The sequence below is a fragment of the Lissotriton vulgaris genome, chromosome 3_1 (assembly GCF_964263255.1).
Source record: "Lissotriton vulgaris chromosome 3_1, aLisVul1.2, whole genome shotgun sequence".
In the NCBI taxonomy this organism is placed as follows: Eukaryota; Metazoa; Chordata; class Amphibia; order Caudata; family Salamandridae; genus Lissotriton; species Lissotriton vulgaris.
In genome coordinates this window covers 1,636,668,753-1,636,690,966 of record NC_141689.1, presented here as the reverse complement: position 1 = coordinate 1,636,690,966, position 22,214 = coordinate 1,636,668,753, and the positions used below count along the sequence as shown (strand labels likewise).

The following is a 22,214-nucleotide window of genomic DNA, read 5'->3' as shown; positions in this document are numbered from 1 at the left end:
GTTCAAGACGCGGTATGGGTTATACGAGTACCTGGTCATGCCTTTTGGGCTATGTAACGCCCCTGCAGCGTTTCAATTTTTCATCAATGATGTTTTAAAGGAGTACATGATTTGTTTGTGGTAGTCTATATAGACGACATTTTGGTGTACTCATTGGAAACATCTAAACACAATGAGCATGTGTGTTTGGTTTTGGAGAAGTTGAGGGAACACTGTCTTTTCGTCAAATTGAGCAAATGTGAATTTGGGGTGCACAGTGTGGAATTCCTGGGAGTGATGCTTAGTCCTGAGGGGCTACAGATGTCTGAGCGAAAGGTGCAAGCAGTCCAGGATTGGCCTGTTCCCAAGAATGTTAGGGAAGTCCAGAGTTTTCTGGGCTTCACTAACTATTACCGTAGATTCATCGTGCAGTTTTCACAAACAGCGGTACCCATTACTAGATTAGTAAGGAAAGGAATCACATTTGCATGGACAAGCGAAGCAGGGGAAGCTTTTGAGAGTTTGAAGTCAGCATTTATCACAGCTCCTGTGTTAGCACATCCGAATCTGGAACATCCATTTGTGGTGGAGGCTGAGGCCTCTGATGAAGCTATAGGAGCTGTGTTGTCCCAAAGAGACAAACATACGGGACAACTACACCCTGTGGCCTATTTATCAAAGAAGTTGAGTTCGGCTGAACTCAACTATACTATAGCTGAAAAAGAATTGTTATCCATAAAAAGAGCATTTCAAGAGTGGAGACAGTATTTGTGGGGTGCACGTCATGTTATCACTGTATACACTGACCATCGTAATCTGCAATACATGACTTCTGCGAGGCACTTGACGCAACGACAGATGCGTTGGATGCTCTTTTTTGCGGAATATAATTTTGTGGTTACATTCAGGCCTGGTTCTGAGAATCGCAAAGCTGATGCGTTATCCAGGCAGTCTCTACCTGTGGTGCCTAAAAAAGAAGAGGAACAAGCTATAATACCAGCAGCCAAGGTGGTGTGTGTGGTGAGGGCAGAGACCTTCCTGGATGAGGTGAAAGCACATCAATACCCTGGGGGATGGAATGCTTGGGCAGATGGTAATCCAGTAAGAAGGGTGAAGCAGGGATTGCCGTTTCAGCAAGAGCGTTTGTATTTACCCAATGTCCAGTTGCAAAGAAAGGCATTTCAGTGGTGCCATGAAGTGCCAATGGCAGGTCACCCGGGCATTCGTAAAACCGTAGTCACTGTTCAAAGACATTTCTGGTGGGAAACCCTGGTCAAAGACGTTACGTTGTGGGTAGCGCAATGTGATGTTTGTGCTCGTGCAAAGGGGGTGAATGCTAAGAAGCAGGGGAAGCTTATTCCGATGCCCACTCCTAAGCGTCCATGGTTGAACATTAGCTTGGATTTTGTGTCTGGTCTTCCTATGGACCAAGGGTTTAATGCTGTTTTGGTGGTTGTGGACAGCCTTACTAAAATGGGACATTTCATCCCTTGTAAGAACTTACCTACAGCCAGTCAGACGGTGCAGTTGTTGACCAGTCATGTCATCAGATTACATGGACTACCAAAAGTGATTGTCAGCGATAGGGGGCCGCAATTTATAGCCCGTTTTTGGCGGATGTGGTGTCATGCGCTGAATATTGATGTATCCTTATCTACAAGTTTCCATCCTCAGACGGATGGACAGACTGAGAGACTTAATCAGACCTTGAAAAAGTATCTGCGATGCTATTCCAAAGAGGCCCATGAATCCTGGGTGTCGCTGTTGTGGATGGCGGAGCTGGCGTACAATAACACTTGGCCTAGCTCGACTGGTATGTCCCCTTTTAAGGCCACATATGGGTATGATGCACACACCTTGCCAGTGGACATCCCAGATGAGGTTCAGAATCAGCCTGCTGTGAGAGAGCAAGTGAACTTACTGAGAAGGGTGCATAAGGGTGTGCAGGCACATTTGGTGAAAGCCAAAGAGGCATACAAGAAATGGGAAGACAGGCATCGAGTGGAGGGTCATCAATATCTGGTGGGTGATAGAGTGTGGCTGTCAACAAAAAACATCCATTTCAAACTGCGTAGCGTTTTCCACCCTCGATTCATTGGTCCCTATTCTATTGTTAAGAAAATCAATCCTGTTGCCTACAAACTGAAGTTGCCCGGATCTCTGCGAATACACCCCGTGTTTCATGTACAATTGTTGAAACCTGCATTGTCCTCCAGAAGGGCGGTGCCGCCTCCGGTGATCTGTGATGGAGGGGTGGAATATGTGGTCAGGAGTATTCGTGATTCCAAGTTGCGTAGAGGAGTGCTCTGGTACCTGGTGTCTTGGAAGGGATATTCAGAAGAGGATGATTCCTGGGAACCCTGGTCCAATGTGCATGCCCCCAGAGCGGTGAGATCCTTTCATGTACGATGCCCGAATAAACCTGGTCCTAGGAGGCGCTAGGGACGGGGACATACTGTCAGGATTTGATAACTATGTTGCGCCTGCCTAAATCACCAGACTACAACTCCCAGAATTCTTTGCTGTTTTGGGAGTATATATGAGGGGGCGTGGCTTGGGAACAGTGTGTGTAATTTGTATTCTGGTTCGTGTTTCTCGGAAGGGAAAGGTCGCAGGCTCCTGCACGACCGTCTAGTCTTGGTGGAAGAAACCGGGTCAGTGTTTCTTCAGGACGCACGGAAGCTGCCGCGTGAGTAACCAAACATGGGCGGGATCCTGAAAGCAACAATGCGTGTCTAGCCGAAGGTCGGCAATTAGCTTTTCAGAGCGGGAGGATTAAAGTAGCAGCGGGCTCGTTGTGTAAGAACGTTATTTCTTCATGCTCTGAAGGTCCCGACTAGCGCGTTGTTGCGCGAACATATAATTCATAGAACAGAGAAGCATCTGTACTATCGTGCTTCCGAATGTTTGACTATCTTTCATGTTGTGATTCAGCCTGAAGAAAGTGGTGGCTTCAAAGCTGTATTTGAGCCCTACCGGGATCCTAGTTATTGTTTTGCAAAACGTTAGAGAAATACTTTGTAGCCTCAACGGAAAGAAAGGAAACCTTAGCCCTTGCCTGAGCGGAGGGTAGTGGGGTAGCTCCCTACATTCTACCGTGTCAGGAGGCTGGATATCATTTGATGTGAAATAACATTGAACACAGGATCGCGCGGATAATAGTGGTGGGAAGCTACATTATACCGTGCCAGAAAACATTTCTTTTGTGGAACATACACTGTGGTGAAACTTTTGATTTAATCGGAACGAATCGTTCATGGGAAACTTGTTTTGTCCAATGGAGAAAGACTTATTTCCAGGTGGATATCTTTAAAGGGAAAACACTACACATACTTACAACAAATCAGGAGGGTACGTTCTGAATAGAGTGGTTATATTATACATCAGCCAAATGAGATATTCCTCTTGCCCTAACTTGTGTATTTGTTTGTATAGGGAATTGAAAACACTTGATATTACTTGGTGCTAAGGAAATGAGAAGAGTGGTGACTACAAAGGGTACAGGTGAATATATATCAGATAGGATAGCGAGAATGAAATGAGAGTAGGGTTATTGAATGAATTGTAATCCTGTGTGTTCTCTCGTTTAGCTATCCCTTCCCAGCTGTTCCCTACCTTCCCCTCCTGTTTGTTATTTTGTACATATTTTCCCTTACCTGATCACTCGAACACCCTGTGATATACTAGGGGTGTTGGTGCGGTCTGGAGGTGGAACCCATATTGCATCAATCGAATCCTGCGGAGCACAACCCTGACACACTGCACCATCCCAGCTCAGAACCTGGCTACATGCAAATTAGTCTGTCCCTGGCCCAGTGCATCATGGGAACAGGGCAGACCAAACTACCAAGCCAATTCTTTTACTGGAAAGGAAACAAGCTTGCGGGGACCAGTTTCTGGCATTACAGCCATCTTCGGCCCGGCTTGCTTGAATCCTGATGGTGTAGTGAGCAAGGGACTCACATCTGAGCATACCCTTCCACGCTTGTGGTGGACAAAACGATTCAGACAAGGGGGTGGTGATGGACAGAGTTTCTTAATTAAGCAGAATACTCGTACCCAGTCAACAGATCAGGGCTTGATCCATCACCGTTTTTTAGCTCACTGCACCATCCCAGCTCAGAACCTGGCTACATGCAAATTAGTCTGTCCCTGGCCCAGTGCATCATGGGAACAGGGCAGACCAAACTACCAAGCCAATTCTTTTACTGGAAAGGAAACAAGCTTCCGGGGACCGGTTTCTGGCATTACAGCCGTCTTCGGCCCGGCTTGCTTGAATCCTGATGGTGCAGTGAGCAAGGGACTCACATCTGAGCATACCCTTCCACGCTTGTGGTGGACAAAACGATTCAGAAAAGGGGGTGGTGATGGACAGAGTTTCTGAATTAAGCAGAATACTCGTACCCAGTCAACAGATCAGGGCTTGATCCATCACCGTTTTTTAGCTCACTGCACCATCCCAGCTCAGAACCTGGCTACATGCAAATTAGTCTGTCCCTGGCTTAGTGCATCATGGGAACAGGGCAGACCAAACTACCAAGCCAATTCTTTTACTGGAAAGGAAACAAGCTTCCGGGGACCGGTTTCTGGCATTACAGCCGTCTTCGGCCCGGCTTGCTTGAATCCTGATGGTGCAGTGAGCAAGGGACTCACATCTGAGCATACCCTTCCACGCTTGTGGTGGACAAAACGATTCAGAAAAGGGGGTGGTGATGGACAGAGCTTCTGAATTAAGCAGAATACTTGTACCCAGTCAACAGATCAGGGCTTGATCCATCACCGTTTTTTAGCTCACTGCACCATCCCAGCTCAGAACCTGGCTACATGCAAATTAGTCTGTCCCTGGCCCAGTGCATCATGGGAACAGGGCAGACCAAACTACCAAGCCAATTCTTTTACTGGAAAGGAAACAAGCTTCCGGGGACCGGTTTCTGGCATTACAGCCGTCTTCGGCCCGGCTTGCTTGAATCCTGATGGTGCAGTGAGCAAGGGACTCACATCTGAGCATACCCTTCCACGCTTGTGGTGGACAAAACGATTCAGAAAAGGGGGTGGTGATGGACAGAGTTTCTAAATTAAGCAGAATACTCGTACCCAGTCAACAGATCAGGGCTTGATCCATCACCGTTTTTTAGCTCACTGCAGCATCCCAGCTCAGAACCTGGCTACATGCAAATTAGTCTGTCCCTGGCCCAGTGCATCATGGGAACAGGGCAGACCAAACTACCAAGCCAATTCTTTTACTGGAAAGGAAACAAGCTTCCGGGGACCGGTTTCTGGCATTACAGCTGTCTTCGGCCCGGCTTGCTTGAATCCTGATGGTGCAGTGAGCAAGGGACTCACATCTGAGCATACCCTTCCACGCTTGTGGTGGGCAAAACGATTCAGAAAAGGGGTGGTGATGGACAGAGTTTCTGAATTAAGCAGAATACTCGTACCCAGTAAACAGATCAGGGCTTGATGCTCTGGGCCAGGGACAGACTAATTTGCATGTATCCAGGTTCTGAGCTGGGATGGTGCAGTGAGCTAAAAAACGGTGATGGATCACCCCCCCTTTTCTGAATCGTTTTGTCCACCATAAGCGTGGAAGGGTATACTCAGACATGAGTCCCTTGCTCACTGCACCATCAGGATTCAAGCAAGCCGGGCCGAACACGGCTGTAATGCCAGAAACAGGTCCACGGAAGCTTGTTTCCTTTCCGGTAAAATAATTGGCTTGGTAGTTTGGTCTGCCCTGTTCCCATGATGCACTGGGCCAGGGACAGACTAATTTGCATGTAGCCAGGTTCTGAGCTGGGATGGTGCAGTGAGCTAAAAAACGGTGATGGATCAAGCCCTGATCTGTTGACTGGGTAAGAGTGTTCTGCTTTATTCAGAAACTCTGTCCATCACCACCCCCTTTTCTGAATCGTTTTGTCCACCATTAGCGTGGAAGGGTATACTCAGACATGAGTCCCTTGCTCACTGCACCATCAGGATTCAAGCAAGCCGGGCCGAAGACGGCTGTAATGCCAGAAACCGGTCCCCGGTAGCTTGTTTCCTTTCCGGTAAAAGAATTGGCTTGGTAGTATGGTCTGCCCTGTTCCCATGATGCACTGGGCCAGGGACAGACTAATTTGCATGTTGCCAGGTTCTGAGCTGGGATGGTGCAGTGAGCTACAAAACGGTGATGGATCAAGCCCTGATCTGTTGACTGGGTAAGAGTATTCTGCTTTATTCTGAAACTCTGTCAATCACCACCCCCTTTTCTGAAGCAGCTCTAAGCTTAGCATCATGCTAAAAATTACATTTTCGCCACCTGAATCCTTGCAGATTTGGCACTGTAAAGTTTTTCCTCACTCGCACAACGAGCTGCAGTTTGGGCAAGAGGGCACAACACAGACACTAAGCACTTGTAGTATAAAAAAAAGGCTGCTTTAATGAAGCAGGTGCACTACAACAACTTAAACATTCCTGGGTAATTTGCCTTACAAAACTAACATCCTCTCTATATATAAACCCCCACCTAATATGTCCTACCCTGCACCCTTAATTGGCCCCTCCCCACAATTACTCTCACCTCGACTAGCTGTCACTACATTTATAGTCTCCAAGCCGACCCAACCCTATTTAATCCAACTATGAACTTTAACTTCCTGCCTTCTGCAAGTATACTCTCATTCACCCCTAAAACTGCTTCACATACCCAAACAGCAGTATAACCGATTCAACCTCTGGAGACCTATGGGCAAACTCCCAGTCCAGTGTTGCAGGGATTCTGCTCAGACACAGAACTGTGCACAGAGACCCAGGACCTTAGTGAATTGTGGTGGACCAAAAACTCACCTTAGTACCTGGAACCCCTAACCGACTAGCATCAGTGTCACATTAGCTCTCCGTCCTATAGCAAAGGAACCAATGATTAGACAACCCAGAACATGCAACTTAGGTTACTCTCAGGAATGGTGGGAATCAAGAACACTCTTTTGTTGGTTATTTTCATACCAGTCCACAACATGGGTATAAAAGAGACACAGTAAAGTTTAAAATGTTTATTTTTAACGATGTGCTCTAAGATGCAGTATTTTTGCGATCATAAGCAGGCATACGATTAAAAATAATACAAGCAGCATTGTTACAATTCCATAAAACACAAAAGGAGAAATCCTATTATAATGATGGTGGAAACAGGTCCTATAATCCCTTGTATGCCACACTCCCTAGCTAGGAACTATGTTTTATAAAATATAGAAGGTCTCTTAGGCTTGAATAGGGGACCCCATACCTCTAAGATCAGCAGGAGTGAATCACATCAGGATCTGCAAAAGCTCTCTTTCTCTCTGGAAATGGAATTCTTCCAAGTTTGTAAAATCATGTATGCAGTGCCATATTAAAGGGGTCAGAATTTCAGTTAGCTGCAGCTGCATGCATGTTGTGTCTAAGCGTGAGCCGATCAGCCCGAATAACAGCGAAACATTGTTATGATGACCTTGGAGGCTTCAGAACTCACTGTGCAGACTAAGGTTGCGATGTAAGTCTAGGGATGTTGAAAACAAGCCTTTCTCATGTGAAGATATTCACGAAGTCAGACTTACAACAACAGCTACATGCAGTGTCATGTGCAAAAGAAGCAAAAAGGCAAAATGCTGTTTAAACTTCTAATAAGCTTATGCTAACATAACAATGTGCGCAAACAAGGCCCTGTGTTCACTACACCAGCACCTGCTCAACAGCTACAACATGCTATCTAAGCCCCATTTCTTCTGTGCACCCGCTTCATCAAAAACCTCCCCTCTCTCATCCTTAAAACAAGGGGTGGGCGGGTGAGCCGAAAATCAAATTCCCTGACCCTCGTTTCTGGGCTGCCAGCCACTGTGTCACCTAATGACAAAATGGTGGTCGACATCCCAAAAAACGTCCCTTAACTATCTTCACCCATCGATACCAAACCCACCCCAAGGTGAGTACAGTCTCTTTGGACTGTACCACCTCCCCCAAATCTCCCAGGGGGCATAGCTTTCTCATTGGATCAACCCATCCCCAAACCCCATTTTGACACAGGGCTCTTTTGCATGAACAATGCAAATCTAGGCCTGAAGTTTTTAATATTTCCACTGTTTGGACTCTGAAGTATTCAACCTGAGTGATTACAATAATTTTAGCTTCAGATTCGTTTTTATGAAAGGGCATTCTTAGTAGAAGCTGTTGTGGTGCAAAATCTGACAAGAGCCCATTGGAGGACTTGACTAATGCTCAATCGCAGGAGATTTCTCATCTGCTGGGTCTGTGTTCACATTCTTGTTTTAAGCAAAAAGAAGTCATGATAGGCTTTCACTTGTCAGAACTGCACATTTATTCTTGGCTCTTACCTTCCTTGTAGAGCCAGGATTGTGAAGTTTTTGCAGGTTTGTAAATAAGTTTGACTGATACAATAGGCCCATCCCCTGTGTGTGGCTCAGCGTTGACATCGATGATAAGATGGTAAGGCCCGCTGCCATTGACATTTGGTCGAACCTGCGGCATCGGAGGACCTAAAAAAAAGGTGAAACTTGCTTCAAACCGCAGTGCCTGAAACACGTCGACACATTTTTTACAATCACATGGAATATTTAGTTTCTTGTGAGAGACTCTAGCATTTAGCTAAATATATTATTGCACTATTGGATACCTTGGCGCCTTTCTTGCCAATTTTTTCAAAGGTAATAGTAAGTCATTGTATTGCTAAATATTGTGATATCTTCAAATTCAACACATAAATAAAGGCATGAATCAAAATGCATGATTTTTTATCACTGGCAGGGTTAAAAACCAAATCACAGCTTTTCATATTTGTTAGGGTATTTCTCAAGTATAAGCAGGACTGCCCAACATAAGTCCAGGACTAGATCCGTCCCGAATGTTCACATAGCTACATACAATCAATTTAAATGGAAAATATTGACATTGGGCCCGATTCACAGAATGAACTTAAGACTCAATCCTAAACTTACTACTGTTTTGGTATTCACAGATTGCACTTACTACTTTTGGTATGCACAGAATGAACTTACTACTTTTGGCATTCACAGAATGCACTTACTACTTTTGGTATTCACAGAATGAACTTACTCATTTCGGTATTCACAGAAGTTAGGACTCCTAACTTTAGGACTCCTAAATACCTTCTGTGAATACCGAAAGTCTTAAAATTAGGATTTTTCTCAATTTAGTAGTAGTAAAGTTAGGACTCCTAACTTTAGGACTCCTAAATGCCTTCTGTGAATACCGAAATGCCTAAAATTACAATTTTTCTCAATTTAGTAGTAGTAAAGTTAGGACTACTAACTTTAGGACTCTTAAATGCCTTCTGTGAATACCGAAAGTCTTAAAATTACAATTTTTCTCAATTTAGTAGTAGTAAAGTTAGGACTACTAACTTTAGGTCTCCTAAATGCCTTCTGTGAATACCGAAAGTATTAAAATTACGATTTTTCTCAATTTAGTAGTAGTAAAGTTAGGACTACTAACTTTAGGACTCCTAAATGCCTTCTGTGAATACCGAAAGTCTTAAAATTAGGATTTTTCTCAATTTAGTAGTAGCAAAGTTAGGACTCCTAACTTTACTACTACTAAATTGAGAAAAATCCTAATTTTAAGACTTTCGGTATTCACAGAAGGCATTTAGGAGTCCTAAAAGTTAGGAGTCCTAACTTCTGTGAATACCGAAATGAGTAAGTTCATTCTGTGAATACCAAAAGTAGTAAGTGCATTCTGTGAATGCCAAAAGTAGTAAGTTCATTCTGTGAATGCCAAAAGTAGTAAGTTCATTCTGTGAGTACCAAAAGTAGTAAGTGCAATCTGTGAATACCAAAACAGTAGTAAGTTTAGGATTGAGTCTTAAGTTCATTCTGTGAATCGGGCCCATAGTCATTGGTTATCCTACAATTCAACTTGGGTCCCACTCTCATCTTTCCATAGAGGCCTGGTCTACTGTGCTGAACTGCTCAAAACCCATTTTAGACTCTAGTCCCACCTCATCATTGGAACAACTCTCCCACTATATAGAATCCGCATTGGATAACGTGATTCCTGTTAAAACTATCCCCCGCAGGATGAGAGAGAATTACGCTGTGGTACTTGCCCCAGTTTAAGCTGCTTAAACAGGCCTGTAAACGGATGGAAAGGAAATGGAGGAAGGACCATAGCGAGATCATAAAAATGGAATACCGAGAGTCCATAAATTTCTACCAAGCGGAAATTAAAAAGGCCCAGGCACTTTACTATGATGCAAACATTAATTAAGCAGCTAACACTCCCAGAGAAATCTTCTGCATTGCTAAGACACTACTAGAGCTCCCTTCCCCCGAACCTCTGACAGCAATAACCACTGATTGTTGCAATGAATTTGCAGACTACTTCCAGGGAAAAATCGTGAACATATATAACACATTCCCTGTTACGCCATGTCCCAGTGACCCTCCCGTCCCAGCCGCAATGACCTGTGGCCTCCCTGCCATTAACAGGCCTCTAGACACCATTTGGCACACTTGGAGGAACTCCCTCTTCTAGACCAGGATGCACTTTAAAAAATCTTTGCTGAAACAAAGTCATGCTTTCCCTGTGACCAGACCCCTCCCCACCAGTTGGGCATGGTTAAAGAGGTGGTACTTCTAGTAATATGGGACGTTATAAATCTTTCCATCACCAAGGGCCTTGTCCCACCTTCCTGGAAACACGCCTTGATGAAAGCCTTACTGAAGAAACCAAGCTTAAATCCTGATGTCCTGAGTAACTACTGTCTGAAATCTTTGCTACAAATGGTTTGTAAGGTACTGGAAAAACACGTTATTTTATACTCTCTGACTTTTTAGAAACCCACGACCTCCTGCATCATTCTCAGACTGGCTTCCGTCCCCTCCTTGGAACGGAACCAGCACTTATCACGGTAGTCGAAGAATCGAAAAAGATAATTGACCTGGGTGGAGCAGTAGCCATTATTCTCCTTGACCCGAGTGCCGCCTTCGACACGGTCAACTTTGACATCCTTCTCAAAAGGCTTGGGAGCGCTGGAGTGCCAGGGAGAGCAATTTCTTGGATCCAGTCATACCTCAATGGCAGAACATTCCAAGTCTTTGCTGGAGAATCCACCTCTAGGTGCTTACCCCTCAGTTATGGAGTACCTCAGGGATCCTCCCTGAGTCCTACTTTATTCAACGTGTATATGATGCCGCTGGCTGATATCGCCCTGCCTTATGGGATTCAAATTGTTACCTATGCGGACGATACTCAGCTGGTGGTATCTCTAAATCACCCGCATAATTCTCCTTCTAATCTGGAATCCTGCCTGGAGAAGGTGGCAACCTGGATGCAACACTCCTGTCTCAAGCTTAATGGAGACAAATCGGAAATAATGTTTTAGGCAATTTGCCTAACGTGGGCCTCAAACTGCAATGGTTGATTTGTCTGGGACCCGCACCCACTCATAAGGCCAAGATTAAAAGCCTAGGAGTGCTGCTAGACAATTTACTCAAATTTGACCAATAAGCAGCAGAAGTGTCAGGTATTTGCTCTGGCATCCTCAGAATGCTGAGGAAAGTTCTCCCTCTCCTCCCCATGGGGCTAGGAGAATTATGGTCCAGGCCCTGGTCCTCTCGCGCCCGGACTATGGTAATTCTATGTACTTGGGTGCACGCATGTCTACCACAAGGAAACCTCAAGTTGTCCAGAATTGTGCTGCTAGTCTGCTTCTCTGGACGCACATAACTCAATCTGCCAAGCACAGGGATGTGTGCTTTACTATGACACATTGTACTGTCTTTTGTGTAGACTCTCCATTATAGGTTGTGATGTCTATTTTGCTCTATGCACCTTTCTTGTTTCCATTTTGTTAATTTAATTAATTGTTTATAGACATACTGTTGGTGTTGCCTCAGTCAGTATTTAGAACAATCCATGTGAATCTATTTTGTTTTATTTTATAAATCTGTTTATTGTTTTCAAACACCCCAACAAATAAGAGGATGGGCTATTGCCTCTACATAGAGCCCGACAATTAGGAAGATGGAGGCAGTGACACCGTTACGCAATCAAGGTTATCAAGCATCATGAATCAGCCCCAGGCACAGATTCCCCACCTTACAATTATTGCTACAGTGTCAAGGTACCTACAATTCTCCATGCTACTATGAATAATGTCTTTCGCATCAAAGCCACACCCCACTCCTTCCTCAGATTCCCACCCCAACACCCCCCCCCCCGCCGGCGCTATTGTACGAGTTCCCCAGGTGACCCCATTTTAACAATATTATTAAGCATCCTGACTATTATGGAAGCCGGGAATCGCCTCACGCCCTGCGCCTCAATATCAAGGTACCTTGTCTACTAGTCTTCCGCAGCAGTTAACGCGCTTGTCTCTGAGTCTGTTTCTAGGCCTGTCGCTTTCAGCTCTGTCACAAGGGCCTCCCAGGCTTGCGCTGCCTCTAATGCCTTGTCATTGTGGGACCTATGGGCTTGTTGCAATCGAACTGAGCTCTTGCTGTTTGCCCACTAAAGTAATGCAGTCTTCCACCTTATGTAACTAGGGCCCGCTGCTGTTTTCCAGTGGGATGTAATTTCTCGTTTAGCAAGCACCAATCCTAAGTCTATGAATTTGCTAGTTAACTTTGTTTTGCTAGTGTGTGGAAACCAATGTAGCAAGCAAGTCATCCTATCCGGAGTGATCTGTCGCCCCGTTACATTACAGAGTAAAGTGGTTATCTCTTCCCAATATGTGTCCAACTGCGGGCAGTCCCACAGCATGTGCAAGAGATCCGTGCCCCCCAGTCTACAGCGGGGGCAGAGTGCCGTATTAACATGGAAGTATTGGTTGATTTTAGCCGGCGTAAGATATGCCCTGTGCAAAATAAAAAATTGAATCAGCTGGAATCTAGCATTTCTGGTGCCCTTCCATGCCCTTTTAAGTATTTGCGACCAGGCCGCGTCAGGTATCTATTTGGTTATATCCACCGCCCACTGCTCACGTAGCCTCTGCAGCGGTGCCAGTCCCTCTCCCAGCATACGTTTATACAAACAAGTGACCGCCTTATACGTGCCCGCTGCCATCACTACATATTGACACACCTCCCTTGTTGGCGGTTCCGAAAGGCCAGTGCCCCAGTGTTTCTGGATGGCGGTAACCATGGCCGCATGCAATAAGAAGTGACCCCGCGGGAGTCCAAAGGTTTACTGCAATGCGCCATAAGGCAGTAGTACACCATCCCCAAATAGATCGCCCACTATCTGAAGTCCCAGTCTTTCCCACTCCGCGAGGGCAGACCAATCCCCACCATGTGGTAAGGCCGTGCACATGCCCAACGGTATTTCCGGGGCATAAGGTTGTTGTACCCCAACCATGTTGTGGTAACGTTTCCAGCAATGCATCAGGGCACATTCTGCAGGTGACAAATCGGTAGCCCGCAACCTTTGTTGCAGGACGACAAACGATAGGACGTGCTGTGGGACATCCGGTTCAGTCTCTCGCTCCGGCCCTCGAAACTCCTGCGCCACCACCTGGGTGAGGTGCTGGAACTGTGCGGCTAAATAATATAGTTCAAAATCAGGGACAGCTAGGCCTCCCTTTGCCCTTGGGTGGATCAGAGTATCCAACGCTACTCAGCGCCTCCCTACTCTCCCAATAAAGCCCCCCACCATAGAGCGGAGTTGCCGAAATAGTGCGACGGGTATTCGTGTAGGCAAGGTCCGGAAGAAATATAAAAGCCGAGGGAGCGCCACCATTTTCAACAGTGCTACTCGGCCAGCCACTGACAGTGGTAGAGTCCCCCAGAAATGCATGCTGCCCTTAAGCCCCCATAGCGCTCTACCTATGTTACCTTCGAGAAGATCTCCCTGCTTATGATAAAAGTGCGTCCCCAAATAGGGAAGGCATCTAGGATCCCACACCAAGTCAGGCTGTAGATCAGGTTGGGCACTTGCTCTAGCCACTGGAAACACACATGTCTTTGCCCAGTTGACTCGCAGGCCAGAGATATCCCTGAATCGGCTGAGCAAGGAACGCGCTCCCTCCAATGCGCCTCCCGCATCTCTCAAAAACAGCAGAAGATCGTCTGCATATAATGAGATACAATGTGACTGACCACTAAGCCTCAAGCCTCAGAACTCCCTCCCCATCCTGGCCCTCGGTGCCAACGGTTCCATCGCCAGGGCAAAGAGCAACGGGGAGAGTGGGCAACGTTGTCTAGTGTCACGCCCTACTGGGTATTAAGAGGATATGATTCTACCAACCCTCACTCTGGCGCTTGCCGACGAATATAATATTTCAGTCCAGCGTGTATATCCCACACCAAGCCTGAAGGCTTTCATGACTGAGAACAAGTAGGGCCATTCCAGGCTGTCAAATGCCTTAGCAATGTCTACCGAAAGGACGACTGCTTGCCCCTCCGCTCCATGGTCCCCATCTAATATTCGTATTAGTCTGCGTATGTTGCCAGCAGTATTGCGAGTCGGGATGAAGCCGGCCTGGTCAGAGTGCACCAGTCGCGTCATAAAGGGAAGGAGTCTTGTAGCCAGTACACAACTCAGAATTTTATAATCAGTGGTGAGCATAGATAGAGGTCGGTATGCGGACGGGTCGGTCGGGGTCTTCCCTGGTTTAAGGAGGGGAATGATGATGGCCTCCCTAGTGGAGGTCGGCAGTACACCCCGCTGCTTGGCCGCTTTGTATACCGTCAAGAGTCTGGGGTCCAGGAGGTCGATATACGTTAAATAGAATTCTAGGGGCAGCCCATCACTGCCCGGAGTTTTGTTGCGTGCCAATTGTTTAATGGCACAACGAATTTCAGTGATCGTGATGTCCTGACCAAGGGACTCCGCCTCTTCCACTCGACGGTAGGCAGTTCCAGGTCCTCCAAAAATGCCTGCACATCTATCTCCCCTGTTTGTAAGCAACTTGTATTTAAGTCCGTATAGAAGGACCTAAACCGATCGTTTATTGGATGTTGCGTATATTCCAATCGTCCCGACGATTAAGTCAATGCCAATATGGGCACACATCTACGGGCGGATCGGCCAACCATGCCAATAGTGTACCTACCTTATCCCTTTCAGAATGCGCACGGGCTAAGTAAGCTCCGTGGTCAAAGCACCTGAAGCGCTCCACGACCACTGCCACTGACTCACTCCGAGCCTGGACCGTGTCCCGGTCCTCGGTACCACCAGAGTGGGCTCTTTCAGCATCCCTAAGGGCCTGTTCCTCAGTTTCAATTTCTTGCAGCAATAGCTTCTGAACACCCACCCATTTATTAATACAAATCCCGCGGATCACTACTTTAAAAGCGTCCCATTCCAGGGCAGTCCTTGAGGCTGAACCTTCATTCTCTGCAAAATACCGCTCAACACCAACCCCCAGTTCAGTACGGAAGGCTGTGTCCTCCAGTAACTCCGGGCGCAGCTTCCAGGAAAGAACAATAGGGCGCTCCGCAACCCAGCAGAAGCTCACCAATAATGGATTATGGTCTGGGAGGGTGCGCGATAAGTATTCGCTACCAAGCGCCATAGTCGCCAATCCGGGGCTGCATAGGACCGCATCAAGTCGTACATGCAAATCATGCAAAGCCAAGAAGTACGAATAATCTCTATCATCCGGGTGCTGCGCTCGCCACACATCCACAAAGCCCCAGTGATCCTGCCACTGGGCCCGGCTTTTCGCTAGTTTATGAATCGGGCCGTGGGCAGCGGAGGGTGCGATCTGTCCATAGCCACCTCCACAACAGAGTTAAAGTCCCCACCCATCAGAACCGGGTTCATAAAATAATCAGCTAGGGCGACAGATAAGCTCTCTAAGAAGGGTGTCTCTTCTACATTAGGGGCATAGATACTGCAAAGTGTCATCTCCCGCCCATAAAGGCATCCTCGAACCACAGCGTAGCGGCCCTCAGGGTCTACCAGGTGATCAACCATTTGGAAGGGGACCCCAGCCCTAATCCAAATCAGAACCCCTCGCGCGAAAGCTGAGTAAGTAGTATAATAGAGTTGCCCTCGCCATCTGCGCTGCAGTGCCAGCCCCTCTGTTCTAGTCAAGTGTGTCTCTTGCAGAAAGGCTACCTGCGTACCTCTACGCACTAAATAAGAGTGGACTTTATACCTGCGCTGCATGGAGTGCAATCCCCGCACATTCCAAGTCACACATTTCACATCAGGTAAAGGACCCATAGTATCGATGTAAAAAACACAGAAACCTCACATTACCCCTTAGCCGCGCCAGCGGGCACCCTCCCCCATCCAAGCCATTCCTTCCCCCAACAATCCCACTCCACCCTTAACACCACCCTCCCCCCCAAGAACAGGCACTAACATAGTGAATCCCATCCAAACTAACCCAACGAATGCGTTAATCGATATCAAGGCCATCTAAATGGGAACCATCCGGTGGGGGTTGGACAGAGCCTAGCAAGCAACCAGTAGTTAGTCAGTGCAACACCCAGCCTCCGCCCCTAGAACCCCCCACTAACCCATCCCACCCAGCACCCCCAAGCATAATTACACACATCTCAATGACCTAAGCTGCAGTTCGTACTGTCCACCCTGAGCGAAGCCCGGGTTCTCCTTCATTTCAGTGCCATTAAGACCCCAAAGAAGCACACAGCATTTGCTTCCCCCCCACACTTTCTCTCCACACCAGATCACATCAGGCCCCCCTCCCTGTACAATACACACAGTCTACTCATCCATCAGGCCGTCCGCCGTTCCCGGTGTGACCAGTGGTAAGTGCACACTGTCCGATGCTGAAGTGTCCGCCTCCGACGCGTCCTTATCGTTCTCCAGGTCCGAGCCTCTCGGAGAAGTCAGCAACAGTTCACCAGAGATCGCCGACACCTCTGCTAACGCCCCCTTGTGTTCCAACTAAGTTTGTGAGGTGGATGGCTTCTGCAGACCTCTCCGCCTGCGTCTTATACGCTGTGATCTTCGGGGTAGCAACTCCTCAGCCATTGCCCTTGCCTCGCGTTCCGGTCCATCCCTCCCAGCACAATAGGATTCTAGCCATGTCCATGCATCCTCCGACGTATCATAAAAACTTGTTTTCCCATCCAGTATTATGCCAAGCTTGGCCGGGAATAACAGGGAATATTGTATTCCCTCTGTGCGCAGTTCTTTCTTGACGGCTTGGAAGGTCGCTCGGCGCCACTGAGTCTCAAATGAATAATCCCAAAATGGGGTTACTTTGCTATTGCCGACCTGGTAGGGTCCATCCGTGCGTGCCTTTTGAAGAAGCAAATCTCTGTCTCTAAAATGTAGCAGGCGTGTCACACCGGTCGAGGAGGGCGTCCCTGTTTTGGGGGTCTAGCAGGAACACGGTGCGCCCGTTCAAGAGTGTAGAAGGCAGACAAGCCCTCAGGTGCCACCTCCGTTCGCAACAAATCGTCCAGATAACGCACCATGTCGGATCCCTCCATTTTCTCTGGCAGGCCCACCACGCGAATGTTGTTCTGCCTATTCCTTCCTTCTACATCCTCCGCGCGCTTCTCCAGCGCTGCAATCCGGTCTAAAGCGCTTGTCATCGTTACAGCCAGCGCGGTCTGTGCAGGTGCTACCTCTTGGATCACGTCTTCCACATGTTTCACCCAATCTGATAGTTTCGAGTGGTCCGCCCGCAGAAGGCCCAGCCCCGTCACCACTTGTGCAATGTCCTGCTGCAGGGCAGTATGTGAGTCCGCAATGGCGGATAGTATCTTATCCAACTGTTGCTGCAACCCAGGCTCCTGCGCCAGGTCATGCGCATCTTGTTTAGCTTGAGATGGGGACTCCGCGTCAGAGGGCTGGGGGTCTTCATCTTTCTTCCATCTGGGCTTGCCCATGGTGTCAGTAGGCAGAATTCAGATGAAGGGCCTGTGGATCTCAAACGCACCGCGCTCGCCGGGTGGGTACGGGGGCCAAGCCTCAGTCCTGCGGGTCCTCCAGGGCTCTGAGCAGGTGCTCAGCTCGTCCTCCGCTGGTTCGCCTCTATCAGCACTACCATCCAGTGCCTACTGTGCTTCACGCCAACTGGTTAGGCCCAGTTATGGCAGCCAGAGCAGGATTGTGTGGTCCAACATGCTCGCGAGCCTGATGGTCACGCCACAGCTCAATGCATGGTAGCGCCCGGGCCCACGCCAGATCTCATGCGTCTCAGCGGTCACAATCCCCCCGGTACTGTGCAGGTAAAGCGCTTCTTCCCAGCCCTCCGTGGGGCCGCTCCTTCGTTGGGCCCGCCGCGACCTCAAGCCCACGCTGTGCAGTGTCAACCAGTATCCCCGGGCAGTGGGCCTCCCTTCTATTCACTGCGCGGTTCCACCCCCGTGTAGGCAGCGCCCGTGGGTCCTGGGCAGATCAGCCCGAGCGCTCCGCCATTACCAGCCAGTGTCTCAAGGCGCCAGACTCTGCCCTCGCTTATCTGAGCCGCTAGCCACCCCTCAGGGCCAAATGTGTGCACCTCTGCCATCCAGAGCCCCAGTGGCCCCCTCACCTCACTCTCCGGTTTAGCCCCTATAACCTCAGTGAGCCCCAGATCTCGGTCTCCTTCGCAATGGCCTCCGGTACGCGGCACAGGGCAAGGGCAGGCCAGGGCCCCACTCTCCCGCCACCAGGACGCTCCCGGCCCGTGTGGAGCAATCACCAGTGCTCCAGTCGCGGCCACCAGTCAGCTCGGGCCGCCCCCCGCATAGGCGCCGCCGAAGAGAAGCCTCCACCAGCAGTGCTCCTCGTCCAGGGCCGCTCCACACCTTCGTTACCGGGCCCATCGATTCACGGCCGATTCAGCCTCGGGGACCCCCAGCCAATGCAGTCACTCCTCAGGCCGTCCGCCTTGCTTGGTCCGCAGCGCCGCTCTGACGTGAAGAGCAGCGCGCTCCACGATGTGATCTCAGCGACCGTCCACGACACACACGGCGCTTCGCATGCTCCTCTCAACACCGAGGAGCCGCCATTTTGAGTGTGCTGATCGCAGCCAACGCCGCCTTGGAAACCTCTCAACACTGTCGGGTTGCGCCGTCGGGTGAGTCCAGATCGCCCAGGGCCAGCTCCTCTCTGTCGCGTCGCCCCCCAGTGGTGCTTGCAGGGGCCCCTAGGGGTCAGTTATCAGGATTATAGCAGGGTCCGCGAGCGGAGCTCAGTGCTCACACTGCTGCCTGCATCTGCGTCCAAGCCACGCCCCGCCTGTGAATCTATCTATGTATTGCAATTCTCTTGAAAACATTTTTTTAAGCTAATTGTATTGGTTTTTTATGATTTATTGAATATGTGTTCTTTTTGTATTTGTTTTTCATTTTAATAATAAATATATATATTCTCTATTTTCTTGTGTTTTGACCCTGGGTTTACTACAGGATTCCCCTTGTGTGTATGGTGAGTGAGGAGTAACATATGATTGTGTGGTTTCAAGTGGTTTGGACTATTTGAATTAACCCAAAGGAAGCTTTGTTTTTAATTGATAATTTGAACCCTATTCCTTTGGTTTGAAGGGGTCCCTCTCTGTTTTTTCTACAACGGTAGCTCCTTTTCATACAGCATAGCCAGGCTCTGGAATACCCTTCCCCTGCATCTGCGTTCAGAGACCCACCACCTCACCTTCCGAAAGCAGCTCAAAACATGGTTGTTCCAGACCACCAACCTGTAAACTTTCTTCCCTCTTCTGCTCCACCGCTAGCGCTGGGATGCCTTAGGGTAGCTATGCGCTTAAGAAGTGTTAGTTAATAATACCCCTTAGCTCATGTTAGCAGGTTGTTTTGTCACATTAAAGCAATGAGCCAACAAAACAAACCCTAGTATGCCAAGACTTTGGAGAGAATAATGCAGAAGAGAATCTACACAGTGTGTAAATAATGGAGCCATTCCATTGCGCTGCTGAATATATTTAACAAAGAGAAATGCTCCCCTTGTGCAGTGCACGAAAATAGTACACTATTAATACTGACGAGGAAGGATGGACCCTATCTATAGGGGCAAGATGTGCACAGAGCATCATGCCTGCATCTCACTGTAAGTGGTAGAGTCCACTAATGAATGTTAAAGAGGCAACATCTTGCCTCATCCAAGAGCAGAGCACAATTGATTACCAGGAATGTGGTAAACATTTGAGCTATTGACGAGGCATGATGGCGTCCTCAACAAGGGCTGGTATACCACAAACCACTCATTAATATATTGATGAAACGGAATGGGTCCTGCACAGTGGAGAAAGGGGTGACAAGAGTAACTTACTGGATTTCCTTGGGTGTGCTAAAACATGCATAGAGGTATAGCAGCCCTCCTCCAAAGCGTAATGTATGTGGTCTTGTAATGTATGTGGTCTTGTAAAGCGCACTGCTGCCCTGAGGCGTCGTGACGCTGTAGACCGCTGAGGAACCCGTCCTGGCTATCCCTGTGAGATGGTCCCTACTGGGTATCTCCTAGGTGAAACCAGGCATCCCCGGCGAATGTGGGGGGCCGTTGTAGAGATGAGGCAAGGTAATGCCCAGAGTTGCCGAGTGTGATCCCTGGTTAGAGTAGGCACTGAGGCGAGAATTATCGAGTCCGCTGACCCTGGTCCACGACCCTGCCGCGTCGGTAAGTGAACCCTGGTCCCGGGCCGTTCTCTGCTTTCGGGTCTGCCGCCTCTAACCAGTGACCCACACCACTCCACTAAGAGTAAAGGTCATACTGCACCCAACCTTCAAACCAGAGGCATAGCTAGTGCGTCATGGGCTCCAGAGCACGGGTACTTCAAAGTCGGTCCTGGAGGGCCTGATCCACGTCAGATTTTTAGATAACTACATTTATCTAAATGGGGATATGCTAAAAATCTGGCATGGATGTGACCCTCCAGGACCAACTTTGGAGAGCCCTGCTCTAGAGCAAGGAAATAAATGGGCACCCTGGCCGCTGTTTGAACTGTGAAATACAGCAATAGTATGACTGCACCTACTGTCCAAATGGAAGCTACACCCCTGCTTCAAGGTCAACAACATTCCATCAATAAACAGTCCAGGATGTCCACAAAGGTGGGAGCCCACTGGATAGCTTCCTCTTTCTTTCCTGCTTCCAGCAGTTAAAGTACACATTTTCCTTACTGTTCTACATACCATGTTTATACTGTTTAAAATTGTTATTTACTGCTGTTTGTGGTGTTCATTTGGACGCTGATCGCACCATACTTTTAATTATGGGCTGCAGGAGCGTTTATCATCGCTCCTCTTATGCTGCCCTGTGATAATAATGGAAGACAAATGTTGAATTTGCACAACATTTAACTGAAAAAATTAACAAAAAGCACATTGGGCCAAATTATTAAACTGCGTTTTGTAGTTCGTAAGTAGTACTACTTATTTTTTACAAAATGCAGTTCACAAGCCTACAGGTGAAATCTCCACCTTTCCTATAGATATTACTATGGGGCGAACCTCACACATGTAAGTTTACTACTTAGTAGTAAATCTGGGAGGGGTCAGGTGGAGTGGCTGGAAGATAGAGAATAGCTATTACTAAATGGTAGGGGTTTAGAGAAGGGTAAGGGAGGATACAGAAAGAAACAGTTACAGGAAGCAACCATTCAAACAAATATACTTTTAACATAGACGCTGTGTATCCCTTCTGCCATTCCAGCCACCGTTTCCACTCGGCAGATCCAGATGCCAGTATCCCGCGCCAGAACTGTGGTCCCCTTGAATTCTGCGACCACATGGTTCTCTCTTTCTGTGACTTTCTCAGCCTACGAGTAAATTAAAATAAAGCACAGAAACAATTACTTTTGTAGTCATTAATAGCGTCTTAACTCTCAAAAGAATTAAAAAACAAAACACAAAAACCCATCATTCATGAGTTACACCTTATTTCTGGTACGGTGACATCTTTATTTATTGAATAGTTTAAAAGACAATCTAATAGCCATTCTAACACAATAATCATAAATAATTTAAAACAAGTTATGAATAAAAAAGAATGAAAAATATTCCTGCTAGAAAGAGATCAGAGTTTTGTCTAGTCTAGTGGCAGTTTGACTCATCATAAAGTAGCGCATATGGTTAATTTGCCTGCTGCTAAGAACATGTACCATGCTGATGGTTGTATGGCATTACAATGCGGGCTTTTACCCCGCATGCCATTACAACGCGGGGATTACAACAAAAGTCGTTGCAACGACTTTCGCTGGAGGTCGCTGGATAGTGGAATAGTTTAATTTTCTATTCCAACTCCAGCCCACGTTGACAGTAGGGAAGGTATTGGATAGAAAATTAAACTATTCCCTATCCAACAGCGCCCTCCAGCGAAAG

The 22,214-nt window shown here is 47.7% G+C and overlaps 1 protein-coding gene across 1 annotated transcript in view; it reads right to left on the bottom strand.

The window, feature by feature from the left end:
- Positions 1 to 22,214, bottom strand: part of TEK (TEK receptor tyrosine kinase) — a 570,337-nt gene that overhangs the window by 316,073 nt on the left and 232,050 nt on the right. Inside the window, exons 9-10 of the mRNA XM_086962126.1 lie at positions 21,508 to 21,652; positions 8,328 to 8,489 (exon numbers count right to left, since the gene is read on the bottom strand). Coding sequence (XP_086818252.1) covers positions 8,328 to 8,489; positions 21,508 to 21,652 — 307 coding nt within the window. The remainder of the gene's footprint in view (positions 1 to 8,327; positions 8,490 to 21,507; positions 21,653 to 22,214) is intronic.